Source organism: Anolis carolinensis, chromosome 6, assembly GCF_035594765.1.
Source record: "Anolis carolinensis isolate JA03-04 chromosome 6, rAnoCar3.1.pri, whole genome shotgun sequence".
In the NCBI taxonomy this organism is placed as follows: Eukaryota; Metazoa; Chordata; class Lepidosauria; order Squamata; family Dactyloidae; genus Anolis; species Anolis carolinensis.
The window spans coordinates 20757472-20779068 of record NC_085846.1 but is presented as its reverse complement, the minus strand read 5'-3'; the positions used below and the strand labels follow the sequence as shown (position 1 = coordinate 20779068).

The 21597-nt window shown below is 39.1% G+C and overlaps 3 protein-coding genes across 5 annotated transcripts; 2 read left to right on the top strand and 1 right to left on the bottom strand.

Moving 5' to 3' along the window:
- Window positions 1-1108: 1108 nt before the first annotated feature.
- LOC103279791 (vomeronasal type-2 receptor 26) lies at window positions 1109-3429 on the top strand. Its single transcript, XM_062957239.1, has 2 exons — window positions 1109-1229; window positions 2266-3429. The coding sequence occupies exon 2, from the start codon at window positions 2268-2270 to the stop codon at window positions 3183-3185; it is 918 nt and encodes a 305-aa protein (XP_062813309.1). The 5' UTR covers window positions 1109-1229; window positions 2266-2267; the 3' UTR covers window positions 3186-3429.
- Window positions 3430-5840: 2411 nt separating this feature from the next.
- On the bottom strand, window positions 5841-21201 carry LOC100556265 (olfactory receptor 2AP1-like). Of its 3 annotated transcripts, XM_062957230.1 has the most exons (5): window positions 19698-21201; window positions 13639-13735; window positions 9951-10195; window positions 9638-9752; window positions 5841-9069 (listed from the first exon to the last, which is right to left on the bottom strand). In XM_062957230.1, exon 5 carries the CDS (start codon window positions 9067-9069, stop codon window positions 8071-8073), a length of 999 nt encoding a protein of 332 aa, XP_062813300.1. In that variant the 5' UTR covers window positions 9638-9752; window positions 9951-10195; window positions 13639-13735; window positions 19698-21201; the 3' UTR covers window positions 5841-8070. The 3 variants fall into 3 exon arrangements, with proteins under 3 accessions (XP_062813300.1, XP_062813299.1, XP_062813301.1); XM_062957229.1 differs by lacking the exon at window positions 9951-10195; XM_062957231.1 differs by lacking the exon at window positions 9951-10195 and having other exon boundaries at window positions 13668-13735.
- Window positions 16618-17641, top strand: LOC100556460 (olfactory receptor 6C4-like). The gene has a single exon (XM_003224548.4). The coding sequence runs from the start codon at window positions 16679-16681 to the stop codon at window positions 17639-17641; it is 963 nt and encodes a 320-aa protein (XP_003224596.2). The 5' UTR covers window positions 16618-16678.
- Window positions 21202-21597: the final 396 nt, after the last annotated feature.

Genomic DNA, 21597 nt, shown 5'->3' with positions numbered 1-21597 from the left:
TAACAAGTAAAAACTTTATCAGACAATAGGGGTTGTTTTTCTGGTCAGCAAGGTGCAGAAGAATTATGTTTCAAGTCTCTTCCTGCCAACTTTTGGTGGTGCAATGAGGAATTGTGAGAGGGGTCCTGCTTCTGATTTCTGTGATCTCAGTGATGGGAGCAAGGTGGAAACATGTTTTTGCTGTGCCCTGATCTCCAACAGATCAGATAGCTATTGCTTGGAGTGATGCCTGCCTGGAGTTTTGTAGGGGCAGCCATTACCATGGTAATTGGATCACTGTGGACCAGGCCCGATCCAACATTGAAGCGGCTGAAGCCGCCGCTTGGGGCGCATGTCAAAGGGGGGGGCGCTGTCGAGGCGAGCGATGGTCCCCAGCAGTGGTGGTGGGAGCAGGGAACATCGCTCACCAAATGGCAGAATGAGGAAGGCCAGGCTCCAGGAAGGCCAGGCTCTTCTCGGGAGACTTCGGGAGACTTCGTGAGACCTCGCGAGACCTCACAAGGTCTCCCTAGAAGAGCTAGGCCTTCCCGGAGCCTGGCCTTCCTCGTTCGGCTGTTTGGTAAGTGATGGTCCCCGCCGCCCCAGCTCTCAGGTATTGGTTTGTAGGGGTGGCAAATTGGGGGTGGTGCAAAGATTTGGTTTGCCTACTCCCCCCCCCCCAAATTACTTAGGGCCGGCTCTGCTGTGGACCAATGGAGAAGATGTAGACACAGGAATATGGTCTGAAATAATATTATATCCTTTTCTGGTTGTTGATGTGGAAATGGAACTTCCTCAATTCAGACCATAAAATCACCTATTTATAGAATTTAGATATGGTACACTCTGAGAGCCAAAAGTTCAGGGGAGTTACTTGTGTTAGCCCACCCTTGTACCATATTACAAAACCTAGAAATAATTTACATTGAAGTTTAGTTGCTATTCATTTTATAATTAGATCAGCAAGGTTGTTTCAGCTGAGAGTAGCAATTAGATTTAGACCAGCGAGACAGATCAAATTAATGTTGCTCCAGTTCAACAAATATTTTGCTTTGGGTTCTATTCTTGTGCTGTTAAAATGAATTTTCACAATTTTCATTAAAATAACAAAGAGTTTTATTCTCAGATTCCAATTTCTGTGTGCAGTGAAAGTTGCCATCCCGGATACAGAAGATCTCTTGCATCTGGGAAGTTATCATGCTGTTTTGATTGTGTTCCATGTACAGAAGGAACAATCTCTAGCCAGAAGGGTATGTGTTCCCTATGTAATATTTGATTGCCAAGATACATCTATTGTACATCTAATTGGTGAGCAATTAAGACTTCTGATACAGATAAGAACCATGATGCTGGATTTGTTGATATACAACATCACAATCATCTATATTTTGGGTCTCTGATTAGAAATCAGCACTGAAGTGCATAATTTACTTTGCAGGGTTACTCTGCTACTCTACTGAACTGCACATTTATTTTTCTTCTTCAACAGTTTTAGTTCTACAGGGTGTTTTTCTGACAGTCATTTGGATTAGAGAAGTACATCAATTGTTCACTCTGTTTTGCCAAAACAACGGTGTATGGTAGACAAATATGCTTTCAATATGTTCATTATATATTGACTCTACTGGAAAAGATATCATCCACCTGGAACTTTCATATAATATTAGTGGCATAAAAAACCCCTTTGTTGAATCCTTTGTAATTTTAATCTGTGTCTGCATTTTCCTGCCATGCTTTGGTAGTGTCATGTTGTGAAACTTATTTTGTCTTCACATATGGAGGTTCATTGCATTTTCTGTATGTATTTTCCAAAAAGTCCAAATTTATTTAAGTATGCCTTTTACCCCATTCATTAAAGTACATTTCTGCACATTTTTCAATTGTGTGCATCTTTATTTATTTGTCTTAACCACCTTTTTAGCAATGTGCATTTTATCTTTCCAAAAACATAACAAACTCCATGCAAATGTGTCATTCCATTATAAAATATGCTACACCTCCCACAAATGTTTAAGCAATGTTTTGTTTCTGTGGAGAAGAGAAATGGATAATTTTGATAAAAAAATATCAACTTCACAGAAATGCTTTTCTATACCTGATCAAAAACCAAAACTATCAGAAAATGAGTTCATAAACTTGAAGCCTACTTAACATGATTATGACATTGGGTTGCATTCCTAATATGACAAAGTAAGTTCTTATAGATTTTAATTCAGATGATCAACATTATATTGCTTGGACTGTGGTAAAAGTCTGCATGAATGTTTCTTTTTTTTCTTTTTTTAGATATGGATCACTGTGAAAAATGCCCAGAAGATCAGTATCCAAGTGACAGCCGTGATAAATGCATTGCAAAGTTGATTGTGTTCCTTTCATATAATGAGCCTTTGGGAGCTATTTTAGCTTTTATATCAGGGTTTCTTTCCCTCATCACAGTTTTAATCCTAGGAATATTTTTCAAGTTCCAGGACACACCCATAGTGAAAGCCAATAATCGTGATCTCACTTTTGTTCTTCTCTTTTCCCTCCTCCTGTGCTTCCTTTGCTCTTTGATATTCATTGGACAGCCAAGTAAAGTTTCCTGCTTCCTACGCCAAACATTTTTTGGCATTGTTTTCTCAATTGCTGTTTCATCTATCTTGGCAAAAACCATCACAGTAATATTAGCCTTTTTGATTAAAAATCCAGGAAGCACTTGGCAACATTGGACAGGGAAAAGGCTGACAAATTCCATAGTTTTCTTCTGCTCTCTTATTCAGGTTGTAATCTGTGGCATTTGGCTGGTAACATCTCCCCCCTTTCCAGATATGGAAAAGCCATCAGGACATGATCATATCATTCTTCTTTGTAAGGAAGGGTCTATTTCCATGTTTTATGTTGTACTAGGCTACATGGGCTTTCTCGCCATAGTCAGTTTCATTGTAGCCTTCTTCGCCAGAAAGTTGCCTGGAGTTTTTAATGAAACCAAACTAATCACCTTCAGCATGCTGGTGTTTTGCTCTGTTTGGTTGTCCTTCGTGTCAACTTACATAAGTAATACGGGCAAATCCATGGTGGTAGTGGAAATTTTTGCAATCTTGGGTTCCAGTAGTGCTTTACTGGGCTTTATCTTTTTCCCTAAGTGTTACATTATCGTGCTGAGACCTGAGTGGAACAGAAAGACAAATATACTTGGAAAAGCAAATTCACGTTTCAAATTATTATGAGGTGAATCTTTCATTTATCAAACAGATTTTGTTTGAAGTGAAGTCTTTAAAAGTATGCCTTACATTAAATATTCATTCCCATGATAGAAATGTATGAATTGATTAAATTGAAATGACATACAGAATTCAGGTGTGGATATCAAATCTCTCCTTGTTTCTTTTGCCATGAGGCACGATATACAGATGGTGACAGTACATACAATTCAATACTTTAAATATTTGGACCATTACCTATATAAAATTGTTCTAGCTATTATCTTACTGAAACATCTGCAGTTTTCATTTTTAAAATCTGCTTCTTTTTACTTCAAGAAAAACTATTCAAATTATGCTAAAGGTGACTTGACTTTCAAGAAATCCACTCTTACTATTAGGATTTTCTTACAAATCATAAATCAGATGTCACTGCACCAGAAAGGATTTTGGTTGCGTGGGCAGTGGCGACCAATCTCCCCCCACCAGAAACCCACAAAGAAAGACAGATACAATAGGTTTGGGATAACCAAAGGCTACAACTTGTTAATTGATTACAATGAGAAACAGGGTTGGCAGCCATGCATAGGTCCTGGGTCAAGAATTGGACAGTCCGATGCTGATCAATGCCACTTCACAACAGTAGGGGTCCCTGGCAGTGAGCCGACTGGTTCTGGCCTGGGTCACTGGTACTGCCGCACCCCTACACCACGAGGACACTCCCCCCTCACCGATAAAGGGGGGAGGTACACAAACTGGATCCAGGGCCCATGCCACACGCCCCCAAGTTGTGATTAAAGCAAATGCTGAGCAATTGAACAATAAATGCATACAATGATACAATTTCAGGGTGGAGGGATGGGACAGCTGAGAGGCGACTGGCACCAAGTGCTGTTCTGCCCCTGCTTTGCCTGCATTGGCAGAACAAAGCAGGGCTCGCATGCAGCTGGTCCGGGCGCAGGCTGGAGCAAACCTGATTGGCTGCCCAGCTAGCGCGCCAAAAAGCACAGGGCGCAAGGCCTCCTGGAAAGGAGAACCCAGGAGAGGGGATGGTGGGGGAGGTAAGTCAGGCAGGGCATTTGTTTGAAGTGGCTGAACCTAGAAATTTTTATGAAGTGTTTTGGGACAATTTTAAATTAGATGTACTGTAATTTTAATGATTTAAAAAATATACAGTAACTTTAAATTCATTCAATCTGTGTCTAAGCCAATTAACATTTTATTGTATCGAGACCATCCTACATCCCAAGGCACACCTTTCTTTTGCCTCAGAGCCTGAAGCAATTTGTTGGTTCGCTCTGAAGGTGAAGAAAGTGGCTGAGAAGGAACAAAAAGCGCAGATTGTTTTCCTTCTTGAGAGAAACAGAGGCAGAAGGAATCCCACTGAGACAAGAAACACATACAAAATACAACCTGTTCAGCTTTCGCTGCCAGAAGAAAGAAGGCCTAAGACAAACAACCCTACATTCTCCATGAGGCCCTTCTGTCGCTCCATGAAAGATTAAGAGTCCTCAAAAATGCATGCTGACAGAAATCAACAGACTGGTGTACAAACAAATGGTGCCATTTCCAGGGATACATGGTGACCTCAACATACAGATCCACATGATTTCCCTGGGGAAAGTTTTGTTCTTTTATTGTATCACATCCTGTTGTATTTTATGTTTACAATGTTGCTCTTTATTTGCAATAAACGATTGCTAATTCAATTCAACTGATAATTTTCTCCAACTGGAGCAAAATGATTGAATCAATGGAATTTAAATACTGTTGTCTTGTTGAGTTCTGATTGACTGCATTGGTTTACTTTATATAGGACTAGCAATTGGATTTATGTGTATAAATAAAGAAGAAAGAAAACAGAGATACTTGGAGATTTTATTTTTAAAAGACGTATAATAAACTTAGAGAAAACAGAAGGAAAATGAATAAATTTAGTTGAAAGTGGTACGGTAAAGGTAAAGGTTTCCCCTGACGTTAAGTCCAGTCGTGACCGACTCTGGGGGTTGGTGCTCATATCCATTTCTAAGTCGAAGAGCTGGCGTTGTCCATAGACATCTCCAAGGTCATGTGGCCAGCATGACTGCATGGAGCACCGTTACCTTCCCGCCACAGCGGTACCTATTGATCTACTCACATTGGCATGTTTTCGAACTGCTAGGTTGGCAGGAGCTGGAGCTAACAGTGGCCGCTCATGCCGCTCCCGGGGTTTGAACCTGGGACCTTTCGGTCTCCAGCTCAGTGCTTTAACGCACTTCGCCACTGGGGCTCCTAAAAGTGGTAGAAACATACAAACACGTAAATAATTATGAACTCTACATGGAAACAAAACAGACTGAGGACATAAGTATGTGCTTGCTGAAGAAGCAACAAGAAATAGATTTGAAACATGATGTCAAAAACTGAAAAAAGCTTAGTGGATATAATTAGAAGAAGTAAAATTAATTGATTTAAAAGTTGTGGTTTGATTTTATTAAATTCTGTTCTGTGCATTAAATTTTGCCGATTTCTGTAAGTCGCCTTGAGTCCCTTCGCGTGAGAAAGATGGGGTAGAAATATTGTAAATAAATAAATAGTGAACTGAAATCAGCAACAGTGAGAAATGTTAAACTTCAATAATCTTTGCTGCTTGGAATTGACTGTTAAGGGATTCCATTAAAAAAAAAAAAAAAACGACAATCAGATAGTTGAATGTTTTAATTAGGTAGAAGACATAGAACAGCAACCTTGAAAGACTTCCCTACTTTGTTCTATCAAGAATGACAACAACATATGTAACACAATTAAGCCCCATCTTGCTTTCTGGATCACCAGGTTCAAATAGTTTCTGTCAACTTTCCATCCTCATTATTGCAATTCTAGATTATTTTTCCATTTTATATCCATGTCTCTGGTTCTGATTCTAATTTTGCACCACCCTACTCCATGGGAAATTGCTTTAAATAAACCTTTACACAATTTTAATATCTCAAGCTTAATTGCTGACAAACTAGCAAAAAAAAAAGAAAAGAAAAGAAATTATATTGTTGGTGGTATCAGAAGTATTCTTGATGGTTGTCCATTAATAATTTAATCACCTATCAATTGTGAATACCATCATTATTTTCCAGAAAGCCCATTCTATACCTTATGCAAAGAATGCAGAGTAGGAGGAGAAATGGCACCAATCACCATATTATCACTTAAGAGTGCATCTACACTGTATAATTAATGCACTTTGACAACATTTTAACTGCTATAATTTAATGCTATAAAATCGTAAGAGTTGTAATTCTACAAGGACTTTAACTTTCTCTGCCAAAGAATTTTGGTGTCCCATTAGACTGCAAATCCTAGGATTTCATAGTAATAAGCCCTGGCAGTTAAAGTGACATCAAATTGCATTAATTATACAGTGTAGATGCACCCTAGTTCTCCATATGGCCAAGGGGGAAGTGACTGCATGCCTGCAATGAAATCCCTCCAAACCAATTGAACTATGTACAACAGAACTGTCACCAATACAAAATGTAATCCTGTGATTCTAACAAACTATGATTTTCTTTTCTTATATGATGGTTTAACTTTTTTGGCCTCATGAAGAAGCCAATGGATATTTGAAAGATTGCAGAAAGTTGTTTGTGAATTTTGGTTGGGAGATAAAAGTGTTACTCTTATGTAGGTTTTGGATTTTGTTTTATTTCAAAAAGAAAATTACACTACACTATGAGTTTCATTCACAGAATTCCAAGACAACACATAGTTTGTATTGTCAAAGGCTTTCATGGCTGGAGTCACTGGATTGTTGTGAGTTTTTCAGACTGTATGGCCATGTTCCAGTAGAGGGATCCAGTAGAGGGATCCTCTAACCACTGCGGGACAAGTCTACAAAGCAGCACCCAAACACGAATCAAAGAACATGAAAGGCACTGCAGAGCACTTGATGAACCAAGTTGGACACAGAAAATTATCTGAGAACACAGAAATGCTGGACCACTTTGACAAACATCATGCCAGACTACACAGATAATCCACTGAAATCCACAAGCATGTGGACAATTTCGACAGAAAAGAGAAAACTATGAAAATGAACTAAATCTGGTCATTTTCAACAGACCTCTAAAGAGGCAGGCCACAGATGCAGGTGGAATGTCAAGAAAGAATGCTACTAAAACATGGTCATTCAGCCTGAAAAATTCATAGCAACCTAATACTTAGTTTATTCCTAAGACATTTGGCACTTCCATTTGTAACTAGTTATTAATATGGGTATCCATTTAGCCAATGGGAGCCAGTTGCTTGTGTCCAAATTGGGACTATTATCTGAAAACAGATCAAGAAGATAGATAGCAGCTAATGTGTTTGGCAGGATGAGTCAAATTAATCACAGATGAGAATACAAGTTCAAATATTATCCATATCCAATCTCCACCACAGACTCTACCTCCATCAAACAGTATGTATCTGAAAGAGAAATACTGGTATGTTTCATGTGTTGTTGAAGGCTTTCATGACAGGAATCACAGGGTTGTTGCGTGTTTTCCAGGCTGTATGGCCATGTTCCAGAAGCATTCTCTCCTGATGTTTCATCCACATCTGTGGCAGGCATCCTCAGAAGTTGTGAGGTATCTAGTATGTTTTTCATTGTGTTTGTTGTTGACCAAGCTTTGTTAGCAAAAAGTATTACTAATATACACACAAACCTAGATATATAATCATCCCATTCACCAAATCTTTTTTATATGTCCTATTTAAACTGTATTATTTGCGTCTAGACAGAATAATTTCAAAATACGTATGATGATATCATCTTTCCATAAATGCAAATAGATATACACCATCAGAACAGTAAAGGGACAGTAACCTCAAGCATGCAATCCCAATCTCTACTGCCCACATTTTGTCTTTTTAAACAAACTCCTTTCAACACAGATCATGACGTAATGTTATGTCCAAATACAGCTACTGGGTGCCATCTGTTTTTTTCATTGAAACCAATTAATATTCTTATGGTCTTTTTCAAAGATTCTTTCACTTCTTTGTTTCTCAGACTGTATATAAGAGGATTGACCATGGGAGTCAGTATGGTGTATGGGACTGAAAATACCTTTTTAAATGCAATAGAGTTTGGTAGTAAGTAAACAATCATTAGTGTTCCATAGAAAATGGTGACCACAATGAGATGAGAGGAACAAGTAGCAAATGCTTTTTGTCTACCAGTAGTGGATGGAATTCTCAATATAGCACTAATAATGCAAAAGTAAGATGTGATAGTCAATATAAATGGGGGCAGGATATCAAATGAGCCAAATATAACAGCTAATAATCTAATGTGGGTTGTGTCATTACAAGAGAGTTGGAGTACTGGAGCGAAATCACAAAAGAAATGGTCAATTTCCCTGACGCCACAAAAGGATAACTGTGACATCAAAGATACGATGACAATTAAAATTGATGTTGCACAGATCCATGATATTGCCATACATTGAAGAATGACCTTGCCATTCATAATAGTTGCATAGTGAAGCGGTTTGCAAATTGCAACATATCTATCATAAGACATTACTGAGAGGAGATAACATTCAACAATTACAAGGCACCCAAAGCAAAAAAGCTGTGTGAAACAGCCCAAAAGAGAAATAGATTTGTCACCAGTTAGAAGATCTATCAGCACCTTCGGCAGGATGGTTGAACTATAGCAAACTTCCAAGCAGGATAGATTAGCTAAAAAATAGTACATAGGAGTATGAAGGTGTGGTTCAAATACAACCAGAATAACAATGAGAATGTTTCCAAACATAGTTAGGATATAGATCAGAATGAGTGCGGGAAAAAGAAACATCTGAAACTCCATAAGGTTTCCAAATCCCAGCAAGATAAATTTTGTAATGTCTGTTTGATTTTTCCATGTTTCATAAATAGTGATCTGCATCTGTGGGGAAAAAAACAATGCAAATGGATTGAGAACAGAAAGAAAGGAATACCGTCTAACACTTTTAAACATTGCAATAAATGTATCATCTGCTTTATTGGACTAATGTAAAACATTTCTGAAATCAGGGAACTCTATATATACCTCTCTGATCCTTTTGGAGGGAAAGTGGCTTAAACTGTAAAAATATAAGGATGACATTATACACTAATATTCCAAAATAAGTGCATGTTGGGGAGGAAACATAACAACAGATTTAACAGATAAACTTTGTGGAATGTATAGAAAGTGTTAGTCAAGCCCAACTGTTATTTTAAGCTGTTTAAATGTACCTCAGGACACTTCTTCTATACCTGGGACATCATCCTCTTCCACTAAGCATGCAGCTCTGGGAAGGATGCACATGGAGCAGTGTGGGAGGAAGGGGACACCCGCCTAGCCAGCCAGATCAGTCAAATCAACCTGGCAATCAATGGGGTGACAGATGTCACAGCCAGATTACTCTCACATCCAAAACATGCCTCTGAATGTCACCCCATGTATGAAAAAATATTTTTTGAACATTTACCTTTTGATGTGTGAATGTGAAAAGATCCAATATCAGAAGCTGACAAGCAGACACATTTTTTCATTCTTTCAACAGAAAAGTAAGGGTATCTCCAAATCTAATGTGTATATTGTAGCTGGTGGGGGAGCAGAAAGAGAAAGAGACATGAATGATATATTACAGATGGAGAAATGAACTTCACTCAAACAGATATTGGAGATGGGAAAAAAATCCCATATGAAAGCAAACTGAGCTATTACAAGACTGTTTATAACACCTTTCCCCCCTTCTGTCACTCCTTGTTCATATGACAAAACAATGCTAGAAATTATACCTGAACAGAGGAAGGGCCAATATGTATTTTTTAGCCTTTTGCATCAAAAAGCCACAGATGAAAAGATTCTTGAATCAACCTTCTTTGTTTTCTCTAGATACATTTTTCAGTGTTCAACAGAGGGTTGAACACTGTGTTTCTGAGCATGCAGGCTCACAATTGCAAAGTCTTGTGTAAATACTCCAAATTATCTTCTGCTCTCCCATGTGATTAGCCATCTCCTTACCACCTTTAAAATTGGCTTCCTAAATAATTAGAAACACATCATAACTCAAGGGCATTTCTAAAGCTGAAGCAGGGAAGGGGAGAGGCAGGAGAGAGACTTCCTTGAGTTAATTATGGTACAAAACTAATAGAAGAACTAGAGCAAATCTTGGCTAAATTGGAACCCTCCTGGACTAAAATTTAAGGCTAGACTACAATTAAGGGAGCATTTACACTGACCACTTCTGTTGGTGTTTATGTGAATCAGCCTCGTAGTGACTAATCACCACACAGGGTTGAAGCAGCATAACATGGGGAAAGATCACAATGCAGCCTTGATCCAAGACAGGGGTAATCCTAATCCAGGATTCAGGCTTTTCCCCAATTTGGGGGCTATAAAGACAGTTGGACCAGTTCTTAACTGAAAAGAGCGGCAAATATCTTCACTACCATTCTGCATTCCCTGGGCTCAGATTGTCTGTCACATGGGATGGTAGTCCCTTGTCATCACACCCTCTGTTCCGTCCCCCAGGACGATGGTTTGCCTTACCTATTGGTCGTTTGTTTGTTTTCCCTCCTTTACATTTTGTTTCAGCCTCTGGCTGCAAAAGCCCAGGAAAAGTGGCTTGGAGTCTGCAAGAGCTGGCTGCAGTTTTCTTTGCAATGATTGGTCAAAGAGTACAACATCTTAGGACCGCCCTTTTTTACCAGGGTCTAGTCTCCATTTTGGAGCCTCATTTTGGCTATAGTCTTCCAACGTGCTGCAGCTGTGCAAGCTAACTGGGACAAATCATCCTCAAAACCAGGCCAATCTAAGCCTATCCAAATTAGATAAGTATTGAATTATAGGCTTGCTCAAATAATTCGATTTTCCCGTTACCCGTTATTAATTCGTTATTTTCGTTTGTTTTGAAGCAATATAGAACCTTGGTTGTCCACACGTCTGGATATCGCGGTTTCGAATCGCGAGAGGCCGTTTTTTCTTATTTCTTCGTTTTTTTCGTTAAGAAAAAAAAGCTTTTGCAAATCACCCAAACTCCTTTCCTTTTGCCCCTCAGCCAATGGGAGGCTCAGCCAATGGGAGGGGGCGAGGGGGAAGGAGGCCGAGGAGGAGGAGGAAGACGGAGGGGGGAAATGGCCGCCGCCGCCGCCTCGCCTCAGCTCAGGCCTGGAGAGACCGAGAGGGGCCCGGCGGTGAGGAGGAAGAGGCCCGGGATGCGAGGGGGTGTGGGCCAGGCCCGTCCTCGGCTGCTCCCAGGGGCCCAGATTCGCACCCTCCCTCCCCCCAATACAGGTCTCCAGTCCATACCACGCTACATGAACTTGAATGGATACTGTGGTTGTGTTGTCGAAAGCTTTCATGGCCGGGATCACACTGTTGTGGTATGTATTCCGGGCTCTATGGCCATGTGCCAGAAGCATTCTCTCCTGACGTTTCACCCACATCTGTGGCAGACATAGAGGTTTTGACGTCTGTGCGAAGCTAGGCAAGTGGGGTTTATATATCTGTGGAAGGTCCAGGGTGGGAGAAAGAACTCTTGTCTGTGGGAGGCAAGTGTGAATGTTGCAATTGGTCACCTTGATTAGCATTGAATAGCCTTGCAGCTTCAAAGCCTGGCTGCTTCCTACCTGGGGGAATCCTTTGTTGGGAGGTATTAGCTGGCCCTGATTGTTTCCTGTCTGGAATTCCCATTTTCTGGGTGTTTCTGGGAAGGTAATGGCACTCCATGTAGTCATGCCGGCCACATGACCTTGGAGGTGTCTATGGACAACACTGGCTCTTGGGCTTAGAAATGGAGATGAGCACCAACCCCCAGAGTCAGACATGACTGAACTTAACGTCAAGGGATACCTTTACCTTTACCTACACACACACACACACAAGCAGGGACTATATACACAATATATATCACACACACACCAATTTAACAAAGTTTCAGCCACAAAAACAAAGTTTCTGAAGTAGAACAATGACTTTCACAGTAAAGACAACCCAATTTAACAGGAAATAAGACTTTCAAACCAGGAACAGATTTCTGCAATTATTAAAAAATGGTTTATTATAAAAGCTATGAAAATTTGCCAAAAATCAGAGGATAAGGGAAACGTTCCACATTTTGGTGACCTATCAGTGTTAAATGTGTTCTACCACTGTACCAAGTTTGAAGAAGATCACTCAAAAAATGAGGGCGGGAGAGCCCCCTAAGTCCCCCCCCCTTCGGGCTGTTTTTGAGCCACCGCGCATGCGCGTCCGCCATTAACGAATTAATTTCGAAAATAACGAATTTTCGTTAATTTCGAAAAATTTTGGGGGCCAAATTCGTTATTAGCAACAAAAACGAAAAACTGCCCCCTCTAGTTTTGAAACGAGTTTAGAATCAAATTTTTCATGGATCGATCAAGCCTATTGAATTATACTGATCTGGAATAGGAAATCTAGTTAGAGGAGCAGGGTTATTCCGTCGCTTCTAGAACTAATCTTTGCTGTAAAGATAGGGAAGGAAAGAGTTTCTCCTTCTAATATAGACAGCGTGATTAGGGTATAATGGTTTTATAATCACCTTTGCCTTCTGGAACCAGGGATAATTCTGCAACTAAAACCTATAGAAATTTGTTTCATTTTCTGTAATTTTAAGATCTGTGCCAGGTTTACAACCTTGTATGAATAAACATCCTTTTTTGAAGTTTTCCAGACTCAGTCGTTCAATATTTTTAGGACAGCTTATAGGGATTTGCAGTTCGCCCGGATAAAGGACGGCACGTTTCAGCTTTATAGTTTTTTTATTGTCTGGCGAACGGCACACCCTCCCCTCATGTTTTGACTGTTCCCAGCCACAACAACATTAGGAGCAGTTAGGTGGCATGGCATAGCTGGGAACAGCTGAGACATGAGTGGCAGAAGGAGACTCCTAAGGTAGCTGTCCACTAGTGTGGAACTGTGTTTGGTGCAGCTAGGGCAGACATGGGCAAACTTGAAGTCCAAAACACCTGGAGGGCCAAAGTTTGCCCATGCCCGATCTAGGCAGTAGGAACTCTCTCCAGCCTCTGAGGTGGTTGAGGGAGTCCTAACCAGAACACTGTGCAGAATTGATCTGACATCCCAAGCACCAAGTTGGACCCGCATTGCCTGCCAGTGTAGAAGGCCCCTGAGAGCTAGGGAAATTGAAAGTGTAGTAAGCATAAAGTCAGAGAAGATGGACCTGGAGCAGGGAGACCTAGCTAGTGTAAGAGACCAGCAATTATTTTCTTTCCAGTGTGCCAAGGCTATTGCAACATTTACCTTTTTTCCAGGAAATTCAGCAGAAATTTTGGACAATCGCTGGTCCATGAATTACCATTTTGAGTACCACTGAGGCCCCTTCTACACAGACATATAAAATCCAGATTATCTGTTTTGAACTAGATTATATGGCAATGTAGACTGACTCATATAATTCAGTTAAAAGCAGATAATGTGGAGAAGAGGAAACCACAGACCACTTACTACAATGTAGTTTGAGCCCTGCCACATACACAATGGAGGACCTTCTCACAGCAACACCAGAGGCACTCCAATTGGCCAGCTTCTGTTCAAAGGAAATCTAGAATAAAGTCAAGTTTTAAAAAATTGTTAGTGTTTTTAAAAATACATTATAACAGTACCCTCAATTTGCTTCTGACATGATAAAAAATCTGCTTTGATAATCTTTATTATATGGCAGTAGAAGGGGCCTGAGTAAGCCTTACTATCTTTTAAGACGATTCTGTACAATTAGGAATGGTAAGCATCTTTCCCATTGTTGAGATTATAATTGATAGTGGCCATCTCAGTGCAGGGAGACAGCATTTTGAATGCTTCCCAACTGCTTTGAGTGATTTCTCTCCAACATGAAACTGAGATGTGGTTTTTGTCAATGTTTCTGCAATTTGTGCCAAATATATTTAGCATAAATATCTTACCTTTGAAAAAAAAATCTAGAATCTTGGAGATTGTCTTAACATTCTTGTTATTCTTGTCAATCATCTCATGTGCTAGATATCTCTTTTAGGTTTCAGATCTCTTCCTGTCAGCACTAAGGGAATGGCAATGTGACAGAATCACAGAGTATTGTAATGTATATTTGAATGCATTCTAAATTGGTTGAAGGATTTTAACTGTTCTTTTTAAATTGATGTTTAATTCTATTTTAATGTTTATATATTTTGGGTCTTAAATTGTATTGAACTGTTTTTATTGTAAGTCGCTTTGAGTTTCCTTTGTGGAGGGAAAAATGGGGTCTAAATAACAGCAACACCAACAAAAATGAATTTTGAAATTGCCATTTAATCAGTTTGCAAGTAAATCTGCTGTTAGTTTTGATTTTTCGAAGAAGGGTTAATTTGATTTTAATCTGAATGTCTCTCAGAAGGATAGAAAAATGTTGTTAAAAGCCTCTCTGAATTCAAGAATCTACATCTCTTTTCGTTTTGATAAAACCATATTATTCGCTTTCTCCCAAATGGGAAATGATTTTCATTGAATAGAAATCAGTAAATCACATCTGAATGCAATGATTGCTCTTGGGGGACTTCATGGTATTTTAAAAATAAAATTGGATGATGTATTTGAGCTCAGTATAGGTATGAATGCACAAATATAAATACAACTGAAAGAACTATTTAGAATATTCTCTTCTCAACAAAAGACACATATATACAGGTAAGGCAAAGATATTTCAACTGGCCTTTTAGAGATCACGCAACATTGATCCTTTTAGGAATTGGAAGTAATAATGCCATATATGTGAGTAAATTGATTAAACTCATGGTTTTCAAGGGATAGTCTTGAGCTTTTGGAATAGAATGTTCATTCTTCCAATATGTTTCTATGCAATTCTCACGCACATGAATGCACATTCACAAACACAGCTTTTCTCTCTCAACCATGTACATCTCTTATATGGGTTTCCTTTTACTTATTTTAATGCAAGTGTTTTCATAACATTTTGTATTAGGGAGATGTACTATTTGGAAATATGTTTTTTCCTCGCATTATTTCATCTTATCAGGAGAATGGATATCTGCAATGAAAAATGTCTATGTGTTGGTTAGAAGGTCTAATAGTTATGAAAGGGTCCCTACCTTTTCATATAATCATATATGAAAGGGCTTTGGAAGGGAATTTATAATCCATTATGTCCAACCTCAAGCCGAATTAAGGATTTCCAATGAGACCATTCCCAGCAGGTAGCTGTCCAGATTCTTTTTGAAGACATCCAGTGAAAGCAACCCCACAACACCTCTTTAGTTAATTTCTTCCAATGCCAAACCACTCTCAATGTAAATAAGCTTTTTCTAATGTTCAATCAAAATCTACTCTCCTGTAACTTAAAACCATTAATTCTATCCCCGAAAGCAGCAGAGAACAAGTCTGTACCTTTCCCTCTTTGTCGCAGCCATAAAGGTATTTAAAAAACTATGATTATATCATTCCCTCAGTGTTCTTTTCAACATGTTGAATATGCCCATCTCCGTTAACCTTTCCTCATGTTTTTTTTTCTCTATATCTCTTATTATCCTTCTTCTGAATCTGCTCCAATATGCCTATATTCCTCTTAAAATGAAGCACCCAGAACTGAACACAGACCTCATTTGGATGCCTGGCAGTTGCAAAATATAGTGGGACTATTACTTCTTTTGGCTTGGAAACTATACCTCTATTATTGCAAACTAAAATCAGAATATGCTGGCACATATTCCATTTAGGATCAACAATAACCCCCATGTCTTTTCCACACGTAGTATTCGTGAAGCAAGTACCCCCCACCCACCCACCCCATTCTATAACTGTGAATTTGGTTTCTGTGACCTAAATGTAGAATTTTGTCTCATTTTATTAATTTCAGTCATCTTATTAGTTTATTAAGGTCCTTTTGAATTCTGTTCTTAACTTCCAGTGTAGTAGCTACCTATCCCAATTTATTAGGGATGTGCGAAATGGCAGAAATCAATTTTTATGTGCCCCCCTCCCGGATTCTGTTTTCAGGAAGATTCTGGGAGATTAAAAGGGGGGGGGGCATTCGGATCTGGATTTTGGGATCTAGAGTTCCATTTCAGGAATAATCTTCCCAAAAACACAACTAGGGAGGTGGGGGAACGGACCTGAAAACAGAGCGAAAACAGAATAGATTTCTGCCATTTCACATATCCTTAGTTTGTATCTTCTGCAAATTTGATAGGGATATCATTTGCAAATTTGAGACTGTTTTAGATTTTATTTTATCTGAGAAAAATATTGCTGGGATTCAAATTTGACTACTACCGAGTTCTGACTTCAGGATTTGTTCAATAAAGGAAGTTGGTCAACATGGTCTATATAAATGTCCATAGTACTCTCCTTGTATGACCATTGCAAATACACCTTCCTTCCTGAAGTCTTCACATATTTTTTCCCCTCAGATTGAGAGGGAAAAAATCCCAAAACTTTTTTTTGGCCAATCCTCTCCTTAAGAAAACTGTTTTAATAAGCACAGGGTTCTTGTTTTTCTTTTCATAAACAGATTACAATGATACCAAATACTGCATGTTTAAACCAAACTGGTATCTCGGAATTCATCATCCTGGGATTTGGAACACTGAAGGATTTGCATTTACTGTTCTTCCTCTTTTTTCTGGTAATTTATATGACCACCATGGTTGGAAACCTCACCATCATTTTCCTCGTGGTATCCAGTCAGCATCTCCGCACACCAATGTACTTTTTCCTGGGAAATCTATCTTGCATGGAGACATTTTACAGCTCAACTATCCTGCCTAGGATGCTGGTTAGTTTACTAACTGGGGACAGGACCATTTCCATTACTGGCTGTGTGGTGCAGCTCTACTTTTTTGGATTCCTTGTGTGTACGGAGTGTTACCTTCTGGCAGTGATGTCTTATGATCGATACCTAGCAATTTGTCAACCACTGCATTACGGAAACCTAATGAATGACAAGTTTTCTATTCAGCTTGCAGCTGGCTCTTGGATAAGTGCATTTTTACCAATTAGCATTATCATAATCTTAATGTCTTCTTTACTTTACTGTGGCTCTAATGAAATCAACCACTTCTTTTGTGATTTCCCTTCAGTTATAAAACTTGCTCATAGCGACACTCAGTTGATTCAGGTTTTAGCTGTCATACTCTCTTCCGTTGATATTTTCCCCCCATTTATTTTGACACTGACATCATATTTCTATATTATTGCCACAATTCTTAGGATCCCATCAACTACTGGAAAGAAGAAGGCTTTTTCTACCTGCTCCTCACACCTCATGGTGGTTACAATATTTTATGGCACCTTAATAGTTGTATACATTTTACCAAAAGGTAATGCCCATGGAGATCTGCACAAAATATTCTCCCTCTTTTATACTGTTCTGACTCCCATGGTGAATCCTCTCATCTACAGCCTAAGAAATCAAGAGGTCAAAGAGACTCTGAAAAGAGGAATTAATAAATGGGTAATTTTAAAGAGAGAGGGAATGTGATCCAAAAATGAAAGTTAGTTATTTTGAGCTGAGTTAGGGAACATTTGCTTTGTTAGGGAGAATGTTTCAGGTATCAAGGTGATATGAACATCTGAAGGGTTATAAACAGAAAGGATATGAATATAAAACATATGTGTGCATAATGAAAGGATATGTCGAAATTAACAGTACACAATCCACATTGTAAATAGAAGCCAGAAATATTTTGATAGCAGTCCACATTAATGGCCAATGTAAATATGAAGTTGTTGAATTTTTCTTCCAGACAAAAAGCACCCTCAACCACCCACAGAACTGATATCTGAAGTTTAATTCATCCACGTCTGACAATTGATCCTATCTAGGCATTTTTTTAAAGTTAACGTTATTATTTAGTCCTTCTTTTTTCATGACTCAGGTGTTGACCTGAACCAGAGGAAAATTTGAGATACTTAAAGGTTTGTTGAAGGTTCCACCTTAGGCACCCAAAAACCTACAACTAGAAAACAACTGTTTAAAACTGGGATAGCTGCATGAATAGTATTTACATAAATGTTACATTGTCAAAGCTTAATGTTATCATTGTAAACTTGTGTAATAGTTAGCTCGTGTTTAAACTGGTTCCGAAAATATCTAGTTATAGATTCCACCAAAACCCTAGCATTGTGGACTGAGAACAGCACCTGCATTTTGGTTGTATTAATGTTGCCTTATTTCAGTTATTATGTTCACTGTTAAGAAGAGTGCACATGTTTTTTGTACTGGTGATGATATCTCTAACTGGGGAATATATTCAAACAGCCATCATTAGATAGAAATTGAATTAAAATTATTTCTGCATTACTCATCATAGCCTTTCCTGCTATTCTTTGCTATTCCAGGTGTCCTGGAATATGGACCAAGGAATGGTTAACCAGAGGAATCCCCTCATCTTTATCCTTGTGGATTTTAACAATGATAAACTGCATACATTGTTTTTTGTGTTATTCCTACCCATCTACATTGTTACTTGGAACCTCCTAACTATCATTCTAATAGTTCTTAATCAACATTTTTACCCACCCATGTATTTCTTCTTGGAAATTTGGCCTTCCTAGAGACTTGCTACAGCTCACCATCATGCCATGGATGCTTGCGAATTTTTTGAGTGGGAACAAATTAATATCTTAGGAGCTGTTTTGCACAATTGTATTTCTTTGGGTTATTTGCTAGTACAGAATGTTACTTCCTTGCAGTGATCGCACATGATCATTAGTTAACAATATGTAAATCTCCCCATTGTGCGATGTTCATGAATTCCAAAATCTGCAATGTCCTGATTTCAGGATCATGGCTCACTGGATTGGTCTCATAATTTTGTTGAAATTTCAACTATGTTTTGGTGGATCCAACAAATTTAAATATTTTTTCTGTGATTTACCCCTGTGATAAGACTGTCCCACCAAGATACTCTAGCAGTTGAAATAGCAGCCTTTTTAGTCTCCTCTTTAGTCACTTTGTTTCCACTTCTAATAACCCTGGACTCTTACATTTGTATCATCAAGACCATTTCAGAAATCTCCTATCTTTCACTGGTTTAATGCCGTCACACCCAGGTACCTTTTTAAGCTTTAGGATGTGCTTCTTCCTTTGCCCAGGTGAACTGTGGAGGCCTTACTTAGAAGTTCTGGAAATCCCAGTAATCAAAGGCACTTCAAGTAGAACAATCAAACAAAATTTTATTTTCACAAAGTCCTTGGCAGACTTGGTACATGTAATTAAGGTTGCAAATAAAAACAGTCAACTTATAAAACCTTGCAGATGTTCCTTTCTTGCTTTTCCCCTTTAGTTGCTGGGTTAACTTCCACCAAAGGCGAAGAGATCCTGAGATCCTCTTTACCCTAGCCCTGAACTGCTATCAAAAAGGTCTATAACTATCTAAGCTCAAAGCTAGTTTTTGAGGCAAAGTTGGTAGGGCTTCTTCCAGTGGAAAAGAAATCCGGAGATGTTCTCTGCCCCAGTGCCAAAGCTATTAGAAAGAACAGATCTTTCCTCTATCTCTGCTCGGCACTGGTTTTAAAGGCAGGTCAGTACTTACGATGGTCTTTACAGAGTTGGTCTGGCTTGGCCACGCAAGCACATCTAAGTTGTTTCTTCTTCAGTTTAGAAGGCAGAAAAGGCTTCTCAAAATGGAGCCTTCTTTCCCCAGAAAAAGGGGCGGTCTCCAGAACAAACTGATACATTTGCAGGCTGCAAGCAACAAAGACTTTGCTGAACTGGCTACAAACTCTGCTAATATCCTAACTATCAGACTGCTGCAGAATCTGCAGCAACCCTGGAGCAAATGCAAACAGGTGCTATTTTCTACAGCTATGGAAAAATGCAAACCAAACCTCTGGGAGACGGAACAGGTTTAATCTGGAAGACAAGCTTCCTAAAAACCATTTGATAAGGTTTCAAACTACATGCAGGTCCATTCTAGATAAATTAACCAGGATCAAGAGTTAGCATGTGATTTAGATTTTCCATCTCTCTAACCCACTCTGAACCAAGTGAACTCAGCATTTACTGGGTGTTAATGTCCTCATCTACACTGGCCAGTTAATCCTGAAATAGTTGAATAGAAATGCCCCAAACTGGCCTTGAATCTGCAGATTGGTATCTAGCCAGTCTTGTGGGGCCGAAACAACATCAGTTGCCGACTTTGCCATGTATGTGGCCTTTGCTCTTCAATATGACCACAAAGCTCCATGTGAACTCGTGGTTTCTGCAGACACTTCTTGCTCACATCAGTAGAGGTGTCCATACAACCAGGAAAGCTGGAGGAGGGGATATCATATTTAAAGTCATCTGGGATAGTGAAAGTCACATGGAAGTTAAAGCGATTGCTCATGATGGCAATTCATAGTGTGGACTGGAGACTGGTCAAATTCAATCTGCTCCTTCTATCTACACTGCACCAAAGCCATGGGATTGCTAAAACTTCAGGCAAAGTCTGTAGTATCTCCTGACTTCTCTTAATGTAAGGTTAAACCAGATAAAGCTATGATTCCTACCAAAAGTGGAGGATCAAACACACACCGAGCACATTAGTCCCATATAGATGAGCCCATTGAGGTGCTTTTGACTTCTTTTTAAACAACTAGTTGCTATATTTCCTATTCTCAAGATCTCCAAATCAAACCAAAATTCAGACTTCCCTATTAGTAACCAAATCATCAGGTGCTAATAATACACACACTAAAACTAAAACTATTTATTTACATTTATTTATTTAATTCGTGTCAAACACATTGCATAAATAGATAAGTATAGAACTGATAAAATAAAGGGACCACAAGCAGCTAAATAATTTTAGACCAAAAATGGGCAACAGTGACCATGTTGTCTACAGTTGTAAACAGTTCTTCCTCTGTGCATGAGACAGGGCATGGTGGGCAAGCATGCAGCACTGAGTTGTTTGTTCTGCTCCACAATCGCACAAGGTGGAGGATTCTTCCAGGTAGTGCCATTTTGCCAGGTTGTCTTTTGATCTGCCACCTCCACTTCTGAGTCTGTTTAGGGACTTCCAAGTTGCCAATTCTTGGTTTGCCCTTGAGGAAGACCCTCGTAGGGGGCCATCCTGTTGGGATTACCTGATTTTTCTGCCCACAGGGTTGTAGCTAAAAGAATATTAAGAAGAGTAGTGGTTCTCATGAAACTTTTCATTGATTTATGTCTACTGGGAGGAAGCTGCTAGCCATACAGTGGGTGGCTTTCACAGTGTTCAACCTTATTTCTCTAACAATTGGCAGCAACTTCCAGTTTATAACATTTATTTACACGATAGAATATCAGCTAGGGCATGTACAATTTTCACAACTACAAAATAAACAGATAACAGAGCCATTCAAGAATATATTTATCAGGCAAGAAGAAGTCATAAATATCACCCTCATCTTCCAGCTTTTGTACCTTGCATTAATATGGAGTTCCTAGCAAAGCAAGGTCTGAGTATA

Coding starts and splice junctions, on each gene's coding strand:
- LOC100556265 (XM_062957230.1), bottom strand. CDS start 9,069: ATGCAGATCACTATTTATGAAACATGGAAAAATCAAACAGACATTACA.
- LOC100556460 (XM_003224548.4), top strand. CDS start 16,679: ATGATACCAAATACTGCATGTTTAAACCAAACTGGTATCTCGGAATTC.
- LOC103279791 (XM_062957239.1), top strand. CDS start 2,268: ATGGATCACTGTGAAAAATGCCCAGAAGATCAGTATCCAAGTGACAGC.